At 41.5% G+C, this 26007-nt stretch overlaps 1 protein-coding gene across 4 annotated transcripts in view; it reads right to left on the reverse strand.

The window, feature by feature from the left end:
• Positions 1–589: 589 nt before the first annotated feature.
• The window catches only part of LOC129822732 (poly(U)-binding-splicing factor PUF60-like), a 28803-nt gene continuing 3385 nt past the window's right edge, over positions 590–26007 (reverse strand). The window contains exons 2-12 of one of the 4 annotated variants that reach the window (XM_055881079.1): positions 23868–23951; positions 23493–23588; positions 23292–23381; positions 22642–22692; positions 18577–18738; positions 18318–18410; positions 16544–16757; positions 16216–16448; positions 11494–11632; positions 2973–3232; positions 590–1279 (exon numbers count right to left, since the gene is read on the reverse strand). In XM_055881079.1, coding sequence (XP_055737054.1) covers positions 980–1279; positions 2973–3232; positions 11494–11632; positions 16216–16448; positions 16544–16757; positions 18318–18410; positions 18577–18738; positions 22642–22692; positions 23292–23381; positions 23493–23573 — 1623 coding nt within the window. In that variant the 5' untranslated portion in view covers positions 23574–23588; positions 23868–23951 and the 3' untranslated portion in view covers positions 590–979. The remainder of the gene's footprint in view (positions 1280–2972; positions 3233–11493; positions 11633–16215; positions 16449–16543; positions 16758–18317; positions 18411–18576; positions 18739–22641; positions 22693–23291; positions 23382–23492; positions 23589–23867; positions 23952–26007) is intronic. The other 3 variants (XM_055881080.1, XM_055881081.1, XM_055881077.1) reach the window with 3 other exon arrangements.

Genomic DNA, 26007 nt, shown 5'->3' on the forward strand with positions numbered 1-26007 from the left:
TGCTACTCTGTTTATCTTACATGCATAGTCACTTCAACTATACGTTCATGTACATTCTACCTCAATTGGCCCGACCAACCAGTGCTCCCGCACATTGGATAACCGTGCTATCGGCATTGTGTCCCACCACCCGCCAACCCCTTTTTACACTACTGCTACTCTATGTTCATCATATATGCATAGTCACTTTAACCATACACAGGTACATATTACCTCAATAAGCCTGACTAAACGGTGTCTGTATATAGCCTTGCTACTCTTATTTTCAAGTGTATTTTTACTGTTTTATTTCTTTACTTACCTACACACACACACACCTTTTTTCCACAATATTGGTTAGAGCCTGTAAGTAAGTATTTCACTGTAAGGTGAAGATGACCTGTTGTATTCGGCGCACGTGACAAATAAACTTTGATTTGATGCATTTCAATTGACTGATATGAACTTGCTGCATGTTGCATTTACAGTTTGTTTGTTAATTGAAGTTTCAACTGATATGATTTAATGTTCTATTGTAATGTCAAATGTGGAATATTCGTGTTTGAAAGGATTTTTCCATTCCAAACCCATAAGAAATTCACAACAGACATTTGCATAGTTGAAGGATTTATTTGTGAGGAAACTGGAACCAATGGCTCTAAAACAATGTTTAAAGAGTCCTGACAATGTTAGAAGAGCAAACATTGGCAAACTTAAAAAGAGGGTAAAACCTAAACATAACTTCTCACTTTGATTACAAAAAAGCTGCAAATAATACAAAAAGGAATCAAGTCTTCACAGTAGGTTAAAAGACAAAATCCATGAGGTGCAAATATTCCTTTCTTAACCAATCCCTCAAAAGAGACCATTAATAATATTAACATCAATTTAAAAAAATACAAGTTAAAAAGAGGCTCAAATCTCTAGCAGCAGTGAGAGTGGCTGAAGTGAATTTGAGCAACGGGTATGGAAAGGGTGTTGGGCGACCATTTCAGACAGTTTATGCGGAGAGGTCGCTGCTGTTGAAGCGCTCTTGGTCATAGACCTCCGCGATGACCTTGCGACCCCCGAACCAGCGGTCGTTGAGTGCCTGGATGGCCTTGTTCATCTCCGAGGCCATGGAGAACTCCACAAAGATCTTGACGATGATCTCGGCATCTTCCTCCTCGCCCTGCTTCTCCTGGTAGATGATGACTCGGTTGACGGCGCCAAACTTGCCACACTCCTCAGTTACCTCACCCTCCAGGTCGTCATCGATGTCCTCTGGCCCCACCATGTTCCGTAACACCATCACCGTAGACTGGGGACGAGCACGACAACATGTCAATATGTATACCAATCCAAATCGCATTACATTAAAAAAAAACTACTTTTCAGTGAAAGTACTGCACCTTTTGTGAAATTTATGCCACGAAACAAGGCAAATATCACAGAAGCAAACTGGTAAGGGTCCAAAAAGGTAACCTTTTTTAGCACAGAAACACATTTAAAATCCATGAGAAGTACAAGAAAACATTTATTTGCATCCTGTTCCCGCTTTCTATACGTTCTGCACATGTGCTACACAAAAACCTGTCCCTGATATTTACACCTCTACTCAATACAACCACATTGAATTTACCTTCAGTGTTCACTGTATAATAGAATAGGCTACTGCAGAAAATGGCTGATTTGCTCATATCCAAAAGCCTACATGTGATTGGGCAGGCGGAATGTAGTAAGAAATATAAATGCATACTGATCTGCATGTCATTGTGGCAGTAAGTGGAAAAAACTATATGAAACCATATTTAGCCTACTTTACACCTTAAGACAAAGGGCGCAACTTTGGCTTTAGAAGTCGGGGGGGCATAACTTAGGCTGTTTGGATAAACACTCCAAACAGCCTACCCGATTGCTCGGAGGCGTCCGCATGGTCCTAAAGCACACCGCTGCCTCGTTTAGTATCACATTCCAATGATAAAACTGGGGCGGGGGGGTAATACGCAATTTTAGAATGTGGGGGGGACATGAACTCCCCGTACCCAGTGAAATTTGCGCCCCTGCCTTAGACTGTATATTACGCTCTCCCTCCCACACACACTGCTCCAAACTTAAGAACAAAAAATATTTCTGATTAAGATATAGCTTAAAATTACATTGAGTAGGCATATGCATCCTACCTTTGAAGCACATCTTTGAGGAGGCTCTCTATCCCTTTTCCATTCTTCCTGTGCCATCCAAATTTGTGCATATCATATTGGTCAAGTTACCAGGCTGTTAGCTAGCTAACATGAATAAGCAAGGTTGTTTGTTATCAAATCAACAATAAGCGGCCTGCGATTAACATAAAACGGCCCGCGACTAGGTTTATGAAATTCTATCAAATGCATGCAAATTCACAGTAGAAAGGGGAAAGGTAGCCCCGATAATAACTTTTGAATGGTTTGGGCTAGAAACACGGTTTTCAAAGATATAAAGGCGCAAGCATGGCTGTCACTGTGCACTGTTTTTCCTTTATGGAATTTCTCTATGGCTGCAGGACAGCAAAGTTTAGTGAGGCTGGTCTGTGCTCTTGGTTGTAACAGGCAAAATAAATAGACACAATTTGTCCACTCACTTGCACTGCGACCCACTCCAACAATTAAACAAACAGAAAACTTATCAGTCTGCACACCCCAGCTTGTCATCACGGCTAAATTACATTTTAAAACTGATGGAGATGTGCAGAAAGAGTGGACGGAGACAGATGGATATTGGATGAAGCGCTCATTCTGATGACTGATATTCACTTTGTAGAACGGGTAGGGATGCATTCTGTCCTCAGTCAATTATTTCGATATGAGAAGCATATTCCTTGGATCTACACAATTCACGTGGATGGCCTATAAGCCAGGTAGGTCGTCACTGTAAATAAGAATTTGTTCTTAACTGACTTGCCTAGTTAAATAAAAATAAATTAAATGAAAAGCGACAAGTTTGCATCCCTGAAATATCTTCATGTCTGGTCTTACTTCTGATTTCCTCAGCAGTTTCTGCATGACCATGTGTCTGGCGCTGCTGCCTGAGATACTCATGTGTTCTTGGTCGCTCAACATCTCCTGGCCTGTCCCGTCCTGCAGCATCTCCTTCTCCTCCTGCTTCTTCTTCTGCAGTTCTTGCAGAGAGGGGTTGGGCTGGGCTGGGTTGGTGATCACAGGCGGCGAGGCCAGCACAGGGTTGACCAGGCCCACCTGGGGCAGCACTGGCAGGTTTTGACGCACTGGTGTCACACCTTCAGGGACATGAGAGGGACAATTACATGCGTCAGCCATACAAATATGCACAGAGTACATCAAATATTAGGAACACATTCCTAATATTGGAGTTGCACCCCACTCCCCCCATTTACCCTCAGAACAGCCTCAATTCGTTGGGGCATGGACTTTACAATGGGTCGAAAGCATTCGACAGGGATGCTGGCCCATGTTGACTCCAATGCTTCCCACAGTTGTGTCAAGTTGGCTGGATGTTCTTTGGGTGGTGGACCATTCTTGATACACACAAGAAACTGTTGAGCGTGAAAAGCCCAGCAGCAATGCAGTTCTTGACACAAACTGGTGCGTCTTGCACCTACTACCAAAGCCATACATACACAATCGATGGCTCAATTGTCTAAAGGCTTAAAATTCATTCTTTAACCTGTCTCCTCCCCTTCAGCTACACTGATTTGAAGTGGATTTAACAAGTGACATCAATAAGGGATCATAGCTTTCACCTAGATTGACCTTTGTCAGTCTATGTCAAGGAAACAGCAGGTGTCCTTAATATTTTGTATACTCTGTTAGGGCTGACCCGTTTTGGTTGACTGGTCGATTGTTTTGTCGATAAGCTGTTGGTCGGCCGATAATTGTTTGCCCAGCAGTTAAAATGAAAAATTTAATAATTATGGCCCGTCTCAGTGGACTAATCCATTACGGAGGCCGTTGGGACGGCACACCAGTATCACTAGTAGTATATTTACTGTTAATTCCCATCATTTGTAATCTACAATGTTTGTTAGACCAACGTAATTTCTGTTAATGCATTCAATATATTAATATTAGTCTTTTATAGTTGTCATTGTCGGAGTGGACACGTTGTTTGCATAGTGCACAACCTATGCTACACTTGTGAGAAACAAGTTTTGGTTTATTTCATTCCATTTACGAGTTCTGTCAATTTAGTCATTGTCTTTTGTTTTGAGCACTACTGTCAATGTTGATTAAGGACACGCACCTGATTATGGAATAGAAGTTGGCCTAGCCTACCTGGCCTGCTTGCAAATGTAGGCTTATAAATGGGCCCATTTGGGGATCTGATAGTTTTTCTGATTGTCTTAACTTACCACCACTAGTGAGCTGTGGAGCTTCTCAAAGTGATATTTTCATCACCTAAAACAGAAAGTAAACTAAGTCTGTTTTTACATCCATTGAGAATGACAATAGTTCCTCAATGTAGCCCATTTGAAAAATCTTTCTAGCTCTCCCCCTTTTGATAACGACTCAGTTTGAAAGGGGGAAAAAAACGTAATTCTCTGATCCGGTGGAAACATCATAAAATAGGTCTACCTGATTACTTCTTATCCCTTGCGCAAATATCCTACAGCTTTGTCTGTCTGGAGCTCACTGGAAACTGAGGGTCCAAAATATTTTATATAATGTTGCAAGTTTGTTAGGGCAAGTTTCAGGATGGACCAAGACGATAGTTAACACAATGTTTCAAGTTCATTGCAGACAGGCCATGTGTAGCCAATGTGATCTATTTTTTATCATATTTTCTACCTGCAGGCTGCAATGTTTTATTTGTTAGCTTTATGTAGACTGTTTTTACATAGTTGCCAATGGCAATAAAAGTTACTTTTAGATTTGAATAGTTTTCATTTAGATAGAATTTTTATTAATCACACAAGTGAATCTGAGATCCGACTTAATTATAAAATTAATGAAACTGTTGCATGAAAATGTGCATATGAAAATCATAACTGGCACACAGATCGGTAGAAATGGTAAGATAAATTGGCACTCCAAATGGAAAAGGTTACCAACCCCCTGGTTACTGGCAACTTTGGGATCGTAATAGCAGAATCTGCGAAGGCCAGCAGCAGCAGGTGATGCTTTGGGAACAGGTTTTTTCCTTCTGGTTAGGCTAGCTTGATATCTGGCTCCCTCGAGTCATTTGTGTGTCTTAATTATTTAATCAACGTGTGCTTAAAACATCAGACAAGCTCAGTAGCCTACATATAGTTGATTTTATTAAAACGCGTGTGTGTCTATATATGGGAAAACACGTGTTTGAAAATTTTGTTGAGTCAATTGGTCGAAAAAAAACGACTCATGATCGACCAATATTTTTTGGGGTCGGGGACAGCTCTACTCAGTGTACATCTTCATTGATATAGCTTCTATGAGACATGATATGCATGAATTTCCCTTCATAAGAGTCAAATCCTCTGTTGTAATTCCCTTGTTTCTCTTATCGGTCTCATGTCAACCTATTTGTAGTCAAGATTTTATAACACAATTTAATGACCAGGTTCAGATGGAAAAAAACACCAACCTGATTAACCAGATAATCCCTCAACACTGTTGCACTGAGTAGATAAAGGACACATTTTGAAATCACTCAAACGATCCTCTTATTCTCTAAAACAGGTATTCCCAAACTGGGGTACCCCTGCCGTCAGGGGTACTCCAAATAAAACTGCGATTCACTTTTTTTCCCTTCACATTTTCAAACAGTCCATTTATATTTTCCAACAGGGGCTATACATTTGGGTGAGGTATTTTTCGTGCCCGAGTAGCCTCGTTTCACTGCCAAAAATAAAATTAAACCATCTAGTGTTCAGCGAAATAACAACACAATGTCAAATACAGGTAGCCTAGTCAAATAATTAACATCCAATCACATTAACTGTTACCCCATCTCGCGGGAATTCCACTAATGGTCCGTATGTTGCCAAACGTAGCTGCTGCTCATTCTGTTTGCTCGAAAATGTATAAATACTTTTTTAAACTAAGGCCCGCGTCATTAGAGACACATACCAGCTCTACTGGTAGTACTGCTACTACCAACAGTACTACACCTGCACCTGTCGATGACATAAGTTGTTCTGCTTCCACGAGCACATCCAATGTTAGCATCAGTAATTCTACATTTGTTGTTAGCCCAGCTAGCATGGACACTGACAGTTGTGAATCTGATGCAGCCAAAGAGCTACTGCCCCCTTACCCGGGAAAGCACCGAACAGACAGGGACGTTGGACCATAGAAGAGGCGCAAATATGATGAGAACTACATTGATTTGGGGTTCACTTATATTGGGAGTAGTGCCTTTCCTCAGCCACAGTGTGTTATATGTGCAAAAGTACTAATCTAAACTCCATGAAACCTTCACTCTTGCGTAGACATTCAGAAACAAAACATGCCAATTCGAAAAATATGCCATAGGATTATTTTGAGCAAGAATTAAGACGACTTTTGAGTAGTAAGACATACCATTAATAAGAAAGGGCTAGAAGCGTTTTATATGGTGAGCTACCGTGTGGCTAGGACAGGCAAGCCCCATACTATTGTGGAGGACTTCATTCTTCCTGCTACCGCGGATATGGCTGGGACAATGCTGGGGGAAAAGGCCAAAGAAAACTATACAGACAATGCCTTCATCAAACAACACTGTTTCACGACACACCAGTGACATTTTTTTATTTATTTATTTTTTTACCGTTATTTTACCAGGTAAGTTGACTGAGAACACGTTCTCATTTGCAGCAACGACCTGGGGAATAGTTACAGGGGAGAGGAGGGGGATGAATGAGCCAATTGTAAACTGGGGATTATTAGGTGACCATGATGGTTTGAGGGCCAGATTGGGAATTTAGCCAGGACACCGGGGTTAACACCCCTACTCTTACGATAAGTGCCATGGGGTCTTTAATGACCTCAGAGAGTCAGGACACCCGTTTAACGTCCCATCCGAAAGACGGCACCCTACACAGGGCAGTGTCCCCAATCACTGCCCTGGGGCATTGGGATATTTTTTAGACCAGAGGAAAGAGTGCCTCCTACTGGACCTCCAACACCACTTCCAGCAGCATCTGGTCTCCCATCCAGGGACTGACCAGGACCAACCCTGCTTAGCTTCAGAAGCAAGCCAGCAGTGGTATGCAGGGTGGTATGCTGCTGGCAGGAGATGTTTTGAAACAATTACTGCCTCGAAATACAAGCCAGTGAATTCTATGTGTTACAGCTGGATGAGTCAACAGACGTAGCGGGCCTGGCACAGCTCCTGGTATATGTCCGTTACGTTTATGGGGGTAAATTAAGGAAGACATCCTCTTCTGCAAACCAGGACAACAGGAGAGGATATTTTTAAAGTACGGGAAAGCTTTGTGACATTAAATGGACTTTGGTGGTCAAGATGTGTTGGTATCTGTACTGATGTCGCAAAAGCCATGATAGGGAGACATTGTGAAGTGGTAACGCGCATGCAAGCAGTTGCTCCTCACGTCACTTGGGTACACTGCAGCACCCACCGAGAGGCTCTTGCTGCCAAGAGAATGCCTGATAGCTTAAAAGACGTTTTGGACACTACAGCGAAAATGGTTAACTTTGTTAAAGCAAGGCCCCTGAACTCTTGTGTATTTTCTGTACTATGCAATGATATGTGCAGCGACCATGTAACGCTTTTACAACATACTGTGCTGTTTATCTTTTTTGGGATAGGGGGCAGCATTTTCACTTTTGGATGATTAGCGTGCCCAGAGTGAACTGCCTCCTACTCTGTCCCAGATGCTAATATATGCATATTATTATTACTATTGGATAGAAAACACTGAAGTTTCTAAAACTGTTTGAATGATGTCTGTGAGTATAACAGAACTTATATGGCAGGCGAAAACCTGAGAAAAATCCAACCAGGAAGTGGGATATCTGAGGTTGGTCGATTTTCAATTCAGCCCCTATTGAATGCACAGTAGGATATGGATCTGTTTGCAATTCCTACGGCTTCCACTAGATGTCAACAGTCTGTAGAACCTTGAATGAGGCTTCTACTGTGATGTGGAGCCGGATGGTAGCTGTTTGAGTCAGTGGTCTGGCAGAGAGCCAGGTCCTGGTCACGCGCATTTCACATGATAGCGACCTGCGTTCCATTGCTTCTCTACAGACAAAGGAATTCTCCAGTTGGAACGTTATTGAATATTTATGATAACAACATCCTAAAGATTGATTCTATACTAAGTTTGACAAGTTTCTTCGGAAAAACTTTTTGAAGTTTTCGTCCGACGTTCGGCTGGACCTGCACGAGCGTTTGGATATGTGTACTAAACGTGCTAACAAAAGTAGGTACTTGGACATAAGGAATGGACATTATCAAACAAAACAACAATTTATTGTGGAACTAGGATTCCTGGGAGTGCATTCTGATGAAGATCATCAAAGGTAAGGGAATATTTATAATGTAATTTCTGATTTCTGTTGACTCCAACATGGCGGAGAATTTTTCTTTTCTTTCTGAGCGCCGTCTCAGATTATTGCATGGTTTGCTTTTTCCGTAAAGTTTTTTTGAAATCTGACACAGCGGTTGCATTAAGAACAAGTGTATCTTTAATTCTATGTAAAACATGTATCTTTCATCAAAGTTTATGATGAGTATTTATGTTATTTGACGTGGCTCTCTGCAATTTCTCCAGATATTTTGGAGGCATTTCTGAACATGGCGCCAATGTAAACTGAGGTTTTTGGATATAAATATTAACTTTATAGAACAAAACATATATTTATTGTGTAACATGAAGTCCTATGAGTGTCATCTGATGAAGATCATCAAAGGTTAGTGATTCATTTTCTCTATTTCTGCTTTTTGTGACTCCTCTCTTTGGCTGGAAAAATGGCAGTGCGTTTTTTTGACTTGGCGGTGATCTAACAATCATATGTTGTGCTTTCGCTGTAAAGCATTTTTGAAATCGGACAAGATGGGTAGATTAACTTCTCTTGGGTAGGGGGCAGCATTCTGAATTTTGGAAGAAAAGCATGCCCAAATTAAACTGCCAGCTACTCATCCCCAGAAGATAAGATATGCATATTATTAGTAGATTTGGATAGAAAACACTCTGAAGTTTCTAAAACTGTTTGAATCATGTCTGTGAGTATAACAGAACTTATTTAGCAGGCAAAACCCCAAGGACAAGCCATTCAGATTTTTTTTTTTTTAGGTCACTCTCTTTTCAATGAGTTTTCATTGGGAAACCAGATTTCTAAGGGACCTGCTTGCAGTTCCTACCGTTTCCACTGGATGTCAACAGTCTTGAGAAATTGGTTGAGGTTATTCCTTTGTGTAATGAAGAAGTACGGCCATCTTGAAGGAGGGTCACTCGAAGTGTCCTGTCTGTTAGAAGCGCGCTAGCTACAGTTGGTTTTAATCCTGTATTGAACACAGATCATCCCGTTTTCAATTTGATCGATTATTTACGTAAAAAAATACCTAAAGTTGTATTACAAAAGCAGTTTTACATTTTTTGACAAAGTTTACAGGTAACCTTTGAGATATTTTGTAGTCACGTTTCACAATTTGGAACCGGTGTTTTTCTGGATCAAACGCGCCAAATAAATGGACATTTTGGATATATAACGACGGAATTAATCGAACAAAAGGACCATTTGTGATGTTTATGGGACATATTGGAGTGCCAACAACAGAAGCTCGTCAAAGGTAAGGCATGAATTATATTTTTATTTCTGCGTTTTGTGTCGCGCCTGCAGGGTTGAAATATGCTTCTCTCTCTTTGTTTACAATGGTGCTATCCTCAGATAATAGCATTGTTTGCTTTCGCCGAAAAGCCTATTTGAATTCTGACATGTTGGCTGGATTCACAACCAGTGTAGCTTGAATTTGGTATCTTTCATGTGTGATTTAATGAAAGTTTGATTTTTATAGTATTTTATTAGAATTTGGCGCGCTGCATTTTCTTTGGCTTTTGGCCAAGTGAGACAGTAGCGTCCCGCCTAAACTCAGATTTTTGGATATAAATATGAACTTTACCGAACAAAACATACATGTATTGTGTAACATGAAGTCCTATGAGTGTCATCTGATGAAGACCATCAAAGGTTAGTGATTAATTTTAACTCTATTTCTGCTTTTTGTTACTCCTCTCTTTGGCTGGAAAAATGGCTGTGTTTTTCTGTGGCTATGTACTGAGCTAACATAATCGCAAGGTGTGCTTTCGCCGTAAAATCCTTTTTGAAATCAGACACTTTGGCTGGATTAACGAGAAGTGTATCTTTAAAATGGTGTAAAATACTTGTATGTTTGAGGAATTCTAATTATGAGCTTTCTGTTGTTTTGAATTTGGCACCCTGCAATTTCACTGGCTGTTGGTTAGGTGGGACGCTACCGTCCCACCTAACCTAAGTTAAAAAGATGTCTATCTTTCATTTGCTGTATTGGACTTGTTAATGTGTGAAAGTTACATATTTCGAAAAAAATATTTTTGAATTTCCCACGCTGCCTTTTCAGCGGAATGTTGTCAAGGGGTTCCGCTAGCGGAACGCCTGCCTAGAAAGGTTGTCAAGGGGCAAAGTATTGACAAGTTTTTTTGAATTGAGTTCCAAGCTTAAAGTTTTCTTACTGATCATCATTTTCACTTGTCTGACCGCTTGTATGATGACGAGTTTCTCACACAACTGCCCTATCTGGGTGATGTTTTTTCTCGCCTGAATGATCTGAATCTAGGATTACAGGGACTCTCCAAAACTATATTCAATGTGCGGGACAAAATTGAGGCTATGATTAAGAAGTTGGAGCTCTTCTCTGTCTGCATTATCAAGGACAACACACAGGTCTTTCCATCATTGTGTGATTTTTTGTGTGCAAATGAAATCAAGCTTACGGACAATGTCAAATGTGATATAGCGAAGTACCTGAGTGAATTGGGTGAGCAATTACGCTGGTACTTTCCCGAAACGGACGACACAAACAACTGGATTCGTTATCCCTTTCATGCCCTGCCTCCAGTCCACTTACCGATATCTGAACAAGAGAGCCTCATCGAAATTGCAATAAGCGGTTCTGTGAAAATTGAATTTAAATCAGAAGCCACTGCCAGATTTCTGGATTGGGCTGCGCTCAGAGTATCCTGCCTTGGCAATTCGCGCTGTTTAGACACTGATGCCCTTTGCAACCACGTACCTATGCGAGTGGATTCTCGGCCCTCACTAGCATGAAAACGAAATACAGGCACAGACTGCGTGTGGAAAATGATTTAAGATTGAAACTCTCTCCAATACAACCCAACATTGCAGAGTTATGTGCATCCTTTCAAGCACACCCTTCTCGTTAACCTGTGGTGAGTTATTCACAATTTTCGATGAAGAAATAAAGTTTTATATCTAAGATGGCTAAATAAAAGAGATATAAAAAGTTTGGGAACCACTGCTCTAAAACATTCAAACAGACCTAAGTGAGTGTGTAAGTCAGTGGACAACACCCTTTGTACTCACACATCTCAATACACACCTGTGATCATTCCGGGGGCCTGGGCAGCCATGACTGCCTGAGGGATGCCCATTTGTCCCATCGAACCCATTTGTCCCATTTGTCCCATCTGGTTTGCCCCGGCCATCGCCCCCAAGATGGACGCCCCGGTCACAGCCTCCTTGAGAGAGGGGCGGGACGCATTAGCAGGAAAACACAGTGAGGTGGCTCAGTCAGACTTCATACAGCATGTATAGTGTTCTACTCTGCATCTCACCTGTCCTCAAAGCTCGGCACCGATTAAACTTTTTTTAAGTGGCAGGTCAATATACAATATTCTACTAGTAAAAGTTGTTATATGTTATAATATAAACAACCACTAAACTCCCAAGACTACTATTTATTACTAAACAGAACTATGACTAATGTCAGTGCCACTGCCAAATATAACAGTGGGAGTGCATGCTTGAGCAGTGAGACTCCAGGGTGTAATTAGCTTACACGCCCAATTAGTTTACAGGAGGAGCTTTAGCATCTCAGTATTATCCTAGTACTTTAAATGACAAAAGCAAGGGCCAGTCACAGGATATACTTTTAGAGATCTTTACGTTTCAATACGATACTTATCTAGATACATGGGCTACGTTTTAGTTTGAAATTATTCAGTACAATTCGGTTTGTTTAGAGAACGAATCGATGCGATTTGGTTCGTTGCATAAACACTAGGGCCGGGACGATACCAGTATCGCTATACACGTTAGTATCCGGGCAAGGAAACAAAACACAAAGTGGATTTAACTTCTTTAGGAAAACCCTAGTGTTAGAAACAAAGATCATTATGTTGTTGAGCAAAAGCAAACAACATTTTACATACAGCAGGTTTTTAAAGGACCAAAGAATTTGGTCTGTTTCGTGTTTACATTTTTGCCATGGGAAAAAAATACTGCGATACTGGTATCGCCCAGCTCTAATAGACACATTCATTTTCCATTCTAAATTAAAATCTGCTGCTGATGGAACTCATGAGGGCTCCCGAGTGGCGCAGCGGTTTAAGGCACTTCATCTCAGTGCTAGAGACGTCGTTAAAGACCCTGGTTCGAATCCACGCTGTATCACAACCGGACGTGATTGGGAGTCCCATAGGGCAGCGCACAATTGGCCCCGCATCGTCTGGGTTAGGGTTGGCCGGGTTAGGCCGTCATTGGAGATAATAATTTGTTCTCAATTGGCTTGCCTAGTTAAATAAAGGTTAAAAACATTTATATATTATTTTTAATTGCTGACTTGTGTCTGTGTCGGTATTTCCGTTAGGCGGTAATAGCCAGCTTTTGGCCGATAGTGAAAAGTCAAAAAATCTAATTGGCACTGGGAGAAGAAAAAAATCTAATTGCAAAGTAATGCTTTTTAGCCTATTAATTGATGGAAAAACATTTGACTGGTCATGCTTATCAGTGTATAGGTTAATTTGCATAATTAGCGTGTGTACAGTATATTCGTTATGTATCTTATTTATCAAGTGTACAGCATACAGAGCCTTTGAGAGGAAAATCTGTCAATCAGCGTGAGCGTGGCTGCTACAGCATCTCAAACAGCAAATTCATAGTTGGCGGAAGGCAGGCTTCATCAGCTCGTCACACCACTTTGCAATGAGCTGGAGGCATTATGCATTTTGAAAACATACTAGTTCATTATTTTGAAACCTGAGCTTTTTACTACATATTATGAGGCATGTCTTACCTTGCTTCAAAGTAGCCTAGCCAAATTCAGACCATTTATTTTATATCAACTTTCTTTAATTGTCCAGTAGCCAAAGGCACAACCTTAGGTCATATAAGAAACCAAAATTAGTTGTTGCATATTAGATTTCCTCTCTTTCTAAATTTCAAGAAATAAATGTGGACAGTTATTCTAACATCTTCAAAGTGGACATCAGAATTCGGTAAGAATCCCCGCATATCGTTGCATCCTCGAATTGCATGTTCTGTTAATATGAATTACCTTAATCTAAATGTGATTTATATTATTCTGAGCTCCGTGGGTGGACGCCCTAATCAGGTTACGCACTCAATGCATATGGGTCTTGTCAATTTCTCAAATGTCCGGTAAATTAAAATGCTTCCCGTCAAATGTCCAGCGCAAAATTTTCCTAACAGAAACCCTGGTGTGTGTGTGTGTAAATGATGTATGTCTATAGATCAAACTCAACTCTGGACCACGAAGCCAGTTCCACTGCTTTCTTTCATTGTTTCCCTCTAAATCAGTGACCGATTTAGACCTGGCACTAGGGCATAAAATGAACACCCGCCATCTGCGGGTAGCTTTAGGTATTGGCGGGTAAGAATGTCAATTTGCAGGGCTTTGTCAAAAGTCTGTATGAGCACATGTGTGAGTTGCGATTTATTACAGAAAAATGCTGCAGTAGTTGTTTTCAAAGTATTTATGTTGTTTTGTTTCATAGCTGCTAAATCCTCTGCCTGGCAGGGGAGCTGTGCGCACTGAGTTAAGTGCTGATAGAATTGTTTTTGGAGGTGCTGCGCACAGGCATAAAAGTTGATCGAATTTACTCCAAAGTCTACAAAGTGAGACTTTGTCCGCGTGTTTCTTGGCTATTTACATTTTGTTCACAAGCTTGGTTGTTGTCAACATTAGTTTGAGTTTGTTGCTTCAACTAATAGCAAAGAGACCACCTAGTCAGATCCCAAATCTCAGACACATCTGACAAAACTCGAGTGGCATGTTACCATGGTAACCGCCCGCCCTTAAAGGGGCAGCTGAACATTTTGTCTTATTTGGATTTTGGTTAGAAAAAAAATGTCACCGCAAACCAGCGATTCGTAGTGTTTGAATAGATTTTAACTGATGCATGCTATGTTTGGATCGTTTGGGGTCTGCGGACCGATGCACTTGTATCTTAATTAAACATCAGAATCGGGGACCGATGCAAATTGGTGAATTGTTACATCCCTAATACTTTTGCAACTGTAGGTTGAGCTCACATCACAACACTAGCAGATATGGCACAGCACATTTTGTTAGCAAACACACAGCAGTAGAATACTTTATATTGCCCTGCAATCGTTATGCATTATCAATTCATCAAATATTATATCAAATTCTAGAACTGCAGGGTACATCAAAATAAACACTGTGTACAAAACATTAAGAACACCTTCCTACATTGAGTTGCACCACCCCATTTTGCCCTCAGAAAATTAACGCAAACCGGTGCGCTTGGAACCTACTATATTTTGATGAAATAAAATAAACAAATAAAACTATCATGCCCCGTTCAAAGGCACTTAAATATTTTGTCCATTCACCCACTGAATGGCACATACACAATCCATGTCTCAATTGTCTCAAGGCTTAAAAAGCCTTCTTTAACCTGTCTCATCAGCAATAAGAGATCATAGCTTTCACCTGGTCAGTCCATGTCATGGAAAGAGCATTCTTAATATTTTGTACACTCTGAGTATGTTACTTAAAGCACACAGAAAATCAGAAAAGTAAGCTTTATATACAAATTACATGTATCTTTACTATATTAAAACTTTACTGAGTACATTTTGAATTATGGTTACACCTAGCTACCTACAGTACCAGTCAAAAGTTTGGACACACCTACTCATTCAAGGGTTTTTCTTTATTTTTACTATTTTCTACATTGTAGAATACTAGTGAAGACATCAAAACTATAAAATAACACACATGGAATCATGTAGTAACTAAAAAAGAGTGTTAAACAAATCAAAATATATTTTATATTTGAGATTCTTCAAAGTAGTCATCCTTTGCCTTGATGACAGCTTTGCACACACTTGGCATTCTCTCAATCAGCTTCATGAGGTAGTCACCTGGAATGCATTTCAATTAACAGGTGTGCCTTGTTAAAAGTTAATTGGTGCAATTTCTTTCCTTATTAATGCGCTTGAGCCAATCAGTTGGGTTGTGACAAGGTTGGGGTGGTATACAGAATATATCCCTATTTGGTAAAAAACCAAGTCCATATTATGGCAAGAACAGCTCAAATAAGCAAAGAGAAATGACAGTCCATCATTACTTTAAGACATGAAGGTCAGTCAATCCGGAAAACCTCAAAAACTTTGAATGTTTCTTCAAGTGCAGTCGCAAAAAACATCAAGCGCTATGATGAAACTGGCCAAGAAACACGAGCAATGACATTAGACTGGTGGAAATCTGTGAGTCGAGATTTGAGAACGCCATGTCTGTGAGACGCAGAGTAGGTGAACGGATGATCTCCACATGTGTGGTTTCCACCGTGAAGCATGGAGGAGGTGGTGAGATGGTGTGGGGGTGCTTTGCTGACAGTGAAGATGATTTATTTAGAATTCAAGGCACACTTAACCAGCATGGCCACCACAGCGTTCTGCAGCGATACGCCATCCCATCTGGTTTGCGCTTAGTGGGACTATCATTTGTTTTCAACAGGAAAATGACCAAACACACCAACAAGTGTTCAGCATATGTGGGAACTCCTTCAAGACGGTTGGAAAAGCATTTCAAGTGAAGCTGGTTGAGAGCATGCCAAAAGTGTGCAAAGCTGTCATCAAGGCAAAGGGTGGCTACTTTGAAGAATACCAAATATTTTTTGGTTCCTACATGATTCCATATGTGTTATGTCATAGTCTTGATGTCTTCACTATTATTATACAGTGTAGAACATAGTAAAAATAAAGAAAAACCCTTGAATGAGTATGTTTGTCCAAACTTTTGACTGGTACTGTACATCAGAAGTATATTTACCTGGAAGGCCAATAGATCCCTTTGGAAGGGAATCATACTTGCCTGGGCCGTTATCTTAGCGGTGGCTGCTGCAGCAGCCACGGCTGCAGCGGGGGGCAGGCCACCAGGCTGGGTGGGGGTCAACATGGGCATGGGAGGGGTCACAGCCTTGCCCACCCGCAGGTACTGGCCCCCCAGGTCAAACAGGTTCATGGAGGACACTGCGTCCAGGGACGACTGGGGCTTGTCATACTCTGCCAGGGAGAGAGGGGGGGAGTTAGGAGGAGGACAAACACACAGCAACAGCACATCCCGAGGGCCGCCACCCGCCAGGGGCCTCTCTGCTCACCGACGAAGCCAAAGCTCTTGTGTCTTCCTGTGGTGGGGTCCCTGGCTAACGTGCAGGACTTGATCCTCCCGAAGGCCTCAAAGACGCTCTTGATGTCCTCGTCTGAGAGGTCGGGGTGGACGGAGGCAACGTAGATCCGGTTGTAGGCGCGTGCCTCCTCTGCCAGCTGGTCGATGATGGGTTGCGCCTGACCAATGTTACCTGGCCGCCCCACCTACAGCACAGATACCAGCACAGGGCCAATGAGTGGGGTGTCACAGCCACTGACCAAGCAACGCAACACCTCGAGCTCCAAAACCACTTAACACCTTCAACTCAGGACAACGCAATTACGCTGCTTTTCAAACTGTAACACCAGTGTTACACGAGTGTATACTCACTTATGTTATACTAGGGAATCTGTGTTTCCATAGCTAGGGCTGACAGTGAAGCATGTGAAGAGCAGAATTAACAACCTCTGCATAATCAAAACGGTCGCTTATCGAGAAGTTGCTAAAATTCACAGTTAGCCATTGTTATGCAAATGCCAGTTGAAAAGTACCAGTGGCCTGGTTTTGGGCTCAAGTGAGCGCAGGCCCGTCGGAGCCATGGCCCGGTAAGACATGGGTGCCAGCCCACGTAGACGTAAACAGAAAAGTCTGGGCCTTTGGGGTCAATCCTGTATGGAAATGCTCTATTAGAGATCTGAAGGAGCCGCTTTCTCTTTGTAATTGCCGCCTAATGTATTCTTAGCCAAGTTCACACTAGCCTTGCTAAACTGCATCTGTCCACCAGGGCTAAGGTAATACGAGTGATATGAAATGTGACAACCTGCACTATAGTCTAGAAACAATGTCTTCTATCGACACACTGTTTTCTTTAGCTCTCACTCTTTCTAGACTATAACATACCAACAACTTAATCACTTCAAAATCAACAACTGAAAAGTACAATAGAAATCATGAAACTAAAAGACAAGTATAGCCTATCTGAAATTCATGAAGATAATTATACTGTAAAAGCTGCTACTATGACTTGCTCACTCACTCAGGCATGTTTGACCAACACTAAAAGAAAGGCCTGTTCAGATTGCCTTAAGCCGGAGCTGCAGCTGAGGATCAACTAGTGGAAATAGCTATAAATTAACAAAACCCGTGGCTGGCACTACACTGTCAAGAACCGACATGTCTCAGAGGCATCTCCTCTAACAACTGTCATCTATAGGTTAGTGTCTGGAGCGTCTCTTTGAGCGGCTATGTAGTATATGATCTGTGCTCCAGGTGGGGCGGCCAAGCAACACCAACCAGGCGCAGCCCATCATCAGCACATCTCGGACACAGAGCAACGCATCATCACACGCTGCCCGGGTATCCTAGAGGAACTGGTCACTAAAACAATGTGGTGATGACATCATGGAAGCAGAAGACCGCACATACATTCACAAAAATACACACCCGCGCACACACAAACACGTGCGCACACACATGCAACCACACACACCTTTAAATGAATGGACATACATACAAGCAAAGAAAGAAAAAGAAATGAGTGGCTTTAAATACACAGAATTAGAGATACTACCAATTAGTGATTCACCCAGAAATAGTTCAGTTACACACAAGGAGCGAAATGAGAAAAGGGGATGTCCGAACTGTCTCCATGCATCCTCGATAGAAAAGATAAAAAGGTTAAAAAGATGATAGCAGGAGCACCGCTCCTTCCAGGGGTATAGAGGGGGGGTTCTGAGAGGTCCACTTCCACTGGGCAGGACAGGCTGCCTCTCCAGGCCACTCACCTTGATGTTCCTGCCCCCGAGCATGACCGAGTTCATCTGCTCCAGAGCCAGCTGTGCAGCCTCCGGGATCTCATACTCCACAAAGGCAAAGCCCTGCACGCACAGACATAGACCCATGAGACAACAGTTACAAACACGAGCATGTCAAATTCTCCAGTTGTGAATCAAAAGTTTCATTCATATGATTAATGCAGATCTAATTCTAATCCTATTGCAATTATGTGTGGCAATGTAGTTAGAGCATGCTCTATACACTGACCTTGTGCTTCATTGTAACTGAGTCCCATGACATGTCAATGCTCTTGATGGGGCCGAAGGGGGCAAAGGCCTGTCTGATGGTGTCCTCCCCAAGCTCATAGTATATGGAGCCCACATACACCCGGCACATGATGGCTAGAGCGCGCTGCCGCTGAGCCGCCACCTGGTAACCACGGAGAAAAACACACCATGATGCTTAGGGGGCCAAAGAAAGAAAGAACACACAAAATCAAATCTAGATGTGTATGGGTAAACTGTGTTTTTTTTTAATGAGGTCTCATTATGTAAATCACTGGGAATATTTTAAATTCTCTATTGTGTTTGCTTTTCCCAACAATAAGACATACAGGCCAATGTCAGGGATGGATGCAATCTGGGCATATGCAAAATAAAGAGCCCTGAAAAATGGATTTGTGACTATTGCTATCTATACTGAACAAAAATATAAAAACGCAACATGCAACAATTTCAACGATTTTACCGAGTTACAGTTCATATAAGGATATCAGTCAATTTTAATAAATTCATTAGGCCCTAATCTAGGGATTTCACATGACTGGGCAGGGGCACAGCCTTGGGTGGGCCTGGAATGGCATAGGCCCAACCACCAGGGAGTCAGGCCCAACCAATCAGAATTAGTTTTTCCAGAAATAATCCTGTTTCATCAGCTGTCCAGGTGGCTGGTCTCAGACAAGGTGAAGAATGCCGGATGTGGGGGTCCTGGGCTGGCGTGGATACACGTGGTCTGCGGTTGTGAGGCTGGTTGGACGTACTGCCAAATTCTCTAAAACAACGTTTGAGGCAGCTTCTGGTAGAGAAATTAACATTCAATTGTCTGGCAACAGCTCTGGTGGACATTCCTGCAGTAAGCATGCCAATTGCGCACTCCCTCAAAACTTGAGACATCTGTGGCATTGTGTTGTGTGACAAAACGTCACATTTTAGAGTGACATTTTATTGTGTCCAGCACAAGGTGCATCTGTGTAATGATCATGCTTTTTAAATAAGCTTCTTGATATGCCACACCTGTCAGGTGGATGGATTATTTTAGCAAAGAAGAAATGCTCACTAACATGGATATAAACAACATTTGAAAGAAATAAGCTTTTTGTGCATATGGAACATTTCTGGGATCTTTTATTTTAGCTCATGAAACCAACACTTTACATGTTGCGTTTATATTTTTGTTCAGTATATAACAATATATCAGCCATTTTGTAAATGCAGACACTTATACAGCTACATAACTTTAAGAAATCTGAATCATTACTGTATTTATATGGGTGAAAGCACAAGAGGTGATGGACATGCATGCCCCTCGCTAATATTTAGCCCTTGAAACTGACCTGTAGTCCAGTCGTGTATATGAGATGACATTTCAACATGGACAACAAACTAAATCAACACCTACAGTGCCATGGAAAAGTATTTTCCCCCTTTCTGATTTTCTTTCTTTTTGCATATTTTTGATACTGTTATCAGATGTTCAACCAAAACCTAATATTAGATAAAGGGAACCTGAGTCTACAAATACTTAAATTTGTTTATGAAATATGTAATTGTTGTGTTATTTGTTCACTCAGGATCCCTTTATCTGATATTAGGTTTTGGTTGAAGATCTGATAACAGTTCAGTATCAAAAATATGCAAAAAGAAAGAAAATCAGAAAGGGGGCAAATACTTTTTCACAACACTGTATATCAGTTGAAAAGCATCCATACAAAGATAAAAAGCCTGAGGAAAGCGTTTCACACTTACGTCTCTAAGGGGAGGGAGGGATGGGTAACCACTGAAAGCAGTTTACTGGTTCCTTTTACTCAAGCATAGCTGCGTTATCACCCACAGGCGAACTAGGCGAACTAGTAACAGCCTAATCTATTGCATAAGAGAAAAGTGATTTCCTATTTTACAACATAAAATTTGAGATTGCCAAAAAGGGATTCCGATTTGAGAAGATCTCTCATTTTACTTATTGAAAGCGACTGCTAACCCTCTTTAGCCCCACACCAAAGCTGGCTTTCTCAGCGTCAATCAATGCAAAGTAACATCATATTTATAAAGAAGACATGAACTTCCCTGCATTGATATTCTCAACCACATTTGCATAGCGATTTCCGACTATAGAGCAAAAAGCAATAATAAATGTTCTGCTAAAAAAAAACAAATAAAAGGTTTGTATTGTGCTCAAATATACTACATTGCCAAAGGTATATAGACACCTGCTTGTCAAAAATCTCATTCCAAAATCATGGGCATTAATATGGAGTTGGTCCACCCCCTTTTTGCTATAACAGCCTCCACTCTTCTGGGAAGACTTTCCACTAGACGTTAGAACATTGCTGCAGAGACTTGTGGCTGCTTCATTCAGCCACAAGAGCATTGGTGAGGTCGGGTACTGATGTTGAGTGATTAGGCCAGGCTCGCCTTTCAATTCGTCCCAAAGGTGTTTGATGCGGTTGAGGTCAGGGCTCTGTGCAGGCCAGTCAAGTTCTTCCACACCGATCTCGACAAACCATTTCTGTATGGACCTCAAACACAAAAGGGCCTTCCCCAAAACATTGCCACAAAGTTGGAAGCACAGAATCGTGTAGAATGTCAATGTATACTGTAGCGTTAATATTTCCATTCACTGGATTTAAGGGGCCTAGCCCGAACCATGGAAAACAGCCCCAGACCGTTATTCCTCCTTCACCAAACTTTACAGTTGGCACTATGCTTTCGGGCAGATAACGTTCCCCTGGCAACCGCCAAACCCAAATTTGTCCATAGGACTGCCAGATGGTGAAACATGATTCATCACTCCAGAGAACGCGTTTCCACGGCTCCAGAGTCCAATGACGGCGAGCTTTACACCACTCCAGCCGACGCTTGGCATTGCGCATGGTGATCTTAGGCTTGTGTGCGGCTGCTCGGCCATGGAAACCCATTTCAATGTCACTCCCGACTAACAGTTCTTGTGCGGACGTTGCTTCCAGATGCAGTTTGGAACTCGGTAGTGAGTGTTGCAACTGAGGACAGACATTTTTACTCGCTTCAGCACTCAGCGGTCGCGTTTTCTGAGCTTGTGTGGCCTACCACTTCGCGGCTGAGCTGTTGTTGCTCCTAGACGTTTCCACTTCACAATAACAGCACTTACAGTTGACCGGGGCAACTCTAGGAGGGCAGAAATTTGTCGAACTGACTTGTTGTAAAGGTGGCATCCTATGACGGTGCCACATTGAAAGTCACTGAGCTCTTCAGTATGGGCGATTCTACTGCCAATGTTTGTGATATGGAGAATGCATGGCTGTGAGCTCGGTTTTATACACCTGTCAGCAACGGGTAGCCAAACCCACTAATTTGAGGGGGTGTCCTCATACTTTTCACCATGCAGTGTGTATGAATTCAAACAAATCCCAAATTTCCATTATGAATCTCTTTCAGTAGAAAAAACATTGACCAACAGCTGTTGCCACTAGTGGAAGAACTTCAGGGCACTTCTTCTGAAATGGTGCAGTGGACATACAGACACAAGACTTCATCAAAGGTGTAATATGCAGAACTCGATCTGCCATTTCCTGGTTGCAAAAATTCTAAAAGTTTGCCTAATTTCAGTTTGTGAGACAAAACAAGCAATGTAAAGAGTAGAGAATCGTTGCACCATTAAACCGCTGTGAAATATATTTTCAATAACCAAAAATATTATATTTGCAGCTGTTTGAAGTAAAAGATGCTAAAACTAAACTTAAGAATGGGAAGCATACAAATAATGCACATAGAACAGATCTACCGCTCCTTAGACTTGCTTTCAATGAGAATGACAGATGTATAACTCACATTTATATAATATATGAATGTTTCGCCCAAAAAGTTACATTTTGCATCTTTAACTAGAATGAATTAAGCAGACGCAGTACATTGTATAAGAACTTGTCCCTCATATTTATAAACATGTCTTCTTTTGAAATATGAGTTATTTGGTCAGCTGCAATGGCTAGGATGGAGCCCAGAGTGGCCGATCAAAAAAGGGTAACAGTCCTTTTTATCATGAATGCGCACAGAGAAAAAAGTGTAATAATCTATTGACCGATTGTAAAGGTGAGAGAGGATCTCCAAAGCCCATTGTCACTGCTGCCATCTGAAAGACAGTAAAGATGAAAAAGGTACTGAAAAGTAGGTTAGATATATCTTTAAGCTTTGCTTTTTCAAATGTTGTTCCTTTGCTATACATCAGCGTTTAGAGACATTACACACTCCCCATAAAAAGCTTTCAGGACTGATTTGACTTTCCCTCTGCCGCCCACTTCAAATCTTCCCCAAAACCATTTCACAATATCACCCCACAATCAAAACCCCTATGTGGAAAAGAAGTGCAAAGCATTCAACATGTTTAACAAAGTCTTCATGCTGATCTTCTCTAGCTGAAAAAAAGAGAGGCAGAAACAAGAGGACAAATATACCCATCCTATCATCGTAAGCAGACAAATATACTTTATATGCTGTGCTGCTATGTTTTGTGCTACTAAACAATAAAGTCATGTTTCATACCTACAAAGCTCCCAGGGCAGATTGTCACATAGTAATTCGATATGACTATCTTGCTAATGGTCCAAGTTACTCTTAGATATGAGCCTATAATTGAGTGCCTGTGGTTGGCGTTAAGAGATAAGAACATATGGTCAACGACATGTAGAGTTAAGTTGCAGTTGTAAGAGTATAGAATTCTGCACGTCTCACCTGTAAGTTGGTAAGCTGTTGTTGCTGATGAGCAATGGTCTGCTTCACTAAGGCACTCTTAATGCTCTGCTCCATGGCATACTTCTTTGCCTGAAGAAAAGTCATTCAGCGTGAGAGAATAAAGGAATCGCAGGCAAACTGACTAATGTAGAGACATTACGTATACACCTGTATTTAGTCATGTACATGTAGTAGGCTCACCCTTTGTAGTGCCTCCTGCTGCTCCGGGGTGAGAAGCGGCAGGCCAAGCTTCGCGCCTGTGCCCTGTCCATTCTCCATCATCAGAGCTGTCCCTCCCTGAAGAACCACAGCAGTGAAAATACATGTGAGCATCCTCAGGAGACATGAACACTTATTCATTGGAGAAATGAATGACACTTGCTGTGCACTGCACATTTGGTAGACTACATCTCTCTCTTCTACTATGATCATAATAAGGATAATTTAGGTATAGATTGAGAATCATCACAGTGCATATGTCGTACTGGGAAGGGGGTCAGGTAATCTCAATATCAAAGGCCAGTCATCAGTGATTGGGACGCTCAAGACAAGCGTGCGTAGAGAAGAGCTCCTTACCTACAACCTGCTAAACGCTGGGACCAGAGGCAGGATAACCCAGGGGGGAAGAGTGAATGGGAAGCCTTAACAATTCAAAAAAGTCTGAGAGAGAGAAAATGCCTTCAGACTAACATGATAGCAGCTGCAAGGCGGTAAACTTGGTATCCTTTATTTGCACCAGGTATTATTAACTAAGCTAGCTAATTTTATACAAACTTAGCTAGCTAACTTGCAAACGAGATAGCTATGTAGCTAGTTTGCTACTAGTAGGGGTGTAACGGTACACGTATTCGTACTGAACCTTCAGGTAACTCGGTTCGTTCCGCACTGTGAACGCAAATAAATACTTTAAATATATATATTTACAAAATTAAAAAAAATATGCCTTGAGTAAATCTGAGCTAAAAAAAACATTTCAGGCTATTCTGTTAAAACAACTACAACCCTACGTTGTAATCACAATTCAAATCTTAATTGCCGCATTTCAAACTGTCCTTTTGTGAGGCGCAGCTGGGAACTAGTTCTGTACGATGGCGAGTGGTGGGGTCGATAAACCAGAATTGGAGGATCCTCCATCATCGTTTAAATCTCCAGTTTGGTTAAATGTTGGCTTCCCAGTAGATTACAACACCGATGGAAGGAGAGTTGTGGATAAAACTTGAACAGTATGTCACCACACTCAATGAGAATAGCCTATGCAGCTGCCGACACATTTAGGCTGATATCATCCCAGTATACCAGTACAAGAAAGAAACGCAAAGAAACACCACAACATCCCCTCTCCTCTGCATCCAAGCAGACCTTCATGCAACCCAAGCACACCTCCCAAATAAATTGCACGAACAATAAGTAAGCTATGTTTATAGTTTTTAGTTTATAGCCGCGGATATGCGCCCATTCTCCATGGTTGAGAATAGGGGGTTTCAGCACCATGTTAAACAATGTTTCGGTTCGGAAAATGTGACATTGAATTTATCGGACATTTGAGAAATTTACCAGAACCCATATGCATTGGGTGCGTAACCTGATTAGGGAGTCCACCCACGGTGCTTAGAATGACAGAAATCACATTTAGATTTTGGTCATTCATATTAACAGAACATGCAAGTCGAGGACGCAATGATGTGCGGTCCTTCTTACCTAATTATGTTGCGCACTTTGAAGATGTTAAAATAACTGTCCACATGTACTTTTTCTCAGCCAACAAGACGAGTAACGAACAGCAAAATCACTAGCCTATGTGAATCTACTATCCCCCACAGTAGAGAAGTTTCCTTACTTATCTACAGCTTGTCGAGAAAGAAATAGCCTATTCCAAACCGACTGGGACAGTTGAGGGACACTAGATCCAAAATTCCTACAACTAGCAGGCCTAGGCTACATAAAGCAACACTTTTAAAAAGCAATGAGTCTGATGCAACAAATCAGAATATTTAGCCTAAAATGTTGATAAACTTATTTCTTCACATTATAAGCGCATCAATACGCAGTAGGCTACGTGCGAATGTTTGTTCCACAATGCAATTAGCAGGAAAACACGTGTCAAAAGCGCACCACACATGCGAGCAGTGTCATGTGACAGATGAAAATATCTGTTAGAAATTTAGATCTAATATGCAACAACTAGCATGGGATGCTAATATGACGCCTTTACTACTGTACAATGAAAGAAAGCTTATATAAAATAATTGCCTCCGCGGATATGGTCCGAATTTGGCTAGGCTACTTTGAAGCAAGGTAAGACATGCCTCATAATATGTAGTAAAAAGCTCAGGTTTCAAAACAATTAACTATATGTTTTTCAAAATGCATAATGCCTCCAGCTCATTGCAAAGTGGTGTGACGAGCTGATGAAGCCTGCCTTCCGCCAACTATGAATTTGCTGTTTGAGATGCCACGCTCACGCTGTCTGACAGATTTTCCACTCAAAGGCTCTGTATGCTGTACACTTGATAAATAAGATACATAACGAATATACTGCACACACGCGCTAATTGAATTCCACTCAATTATGCAAATTAACTCATACACAGATAAGCATGACCAGTCAAATGTATTTCCATCAATTTAATAGGCTAAAAAAGTATTTTGCAATGGGATATTTTCTTCTCCCAGGCCGGTGGCATTTTTTTTAGCGGCTATTATTGGCTAACGGAAA

Source organism: Salvelinus fontinalis, chromosome 25 (assembly GCF_029448725.1).
Source record: "Salvelinus fontinalis isolate EN_2023a chromosome 25, ASM2944872v1, whole genome shotgun sequence".
NCBI classification, from domain to species: Eukaryota; Metazoa; Chordata; class Actinopteri; order Salmoniformes; family Salmonidae; genus Salvelinus; species Salvelinus fontinalis.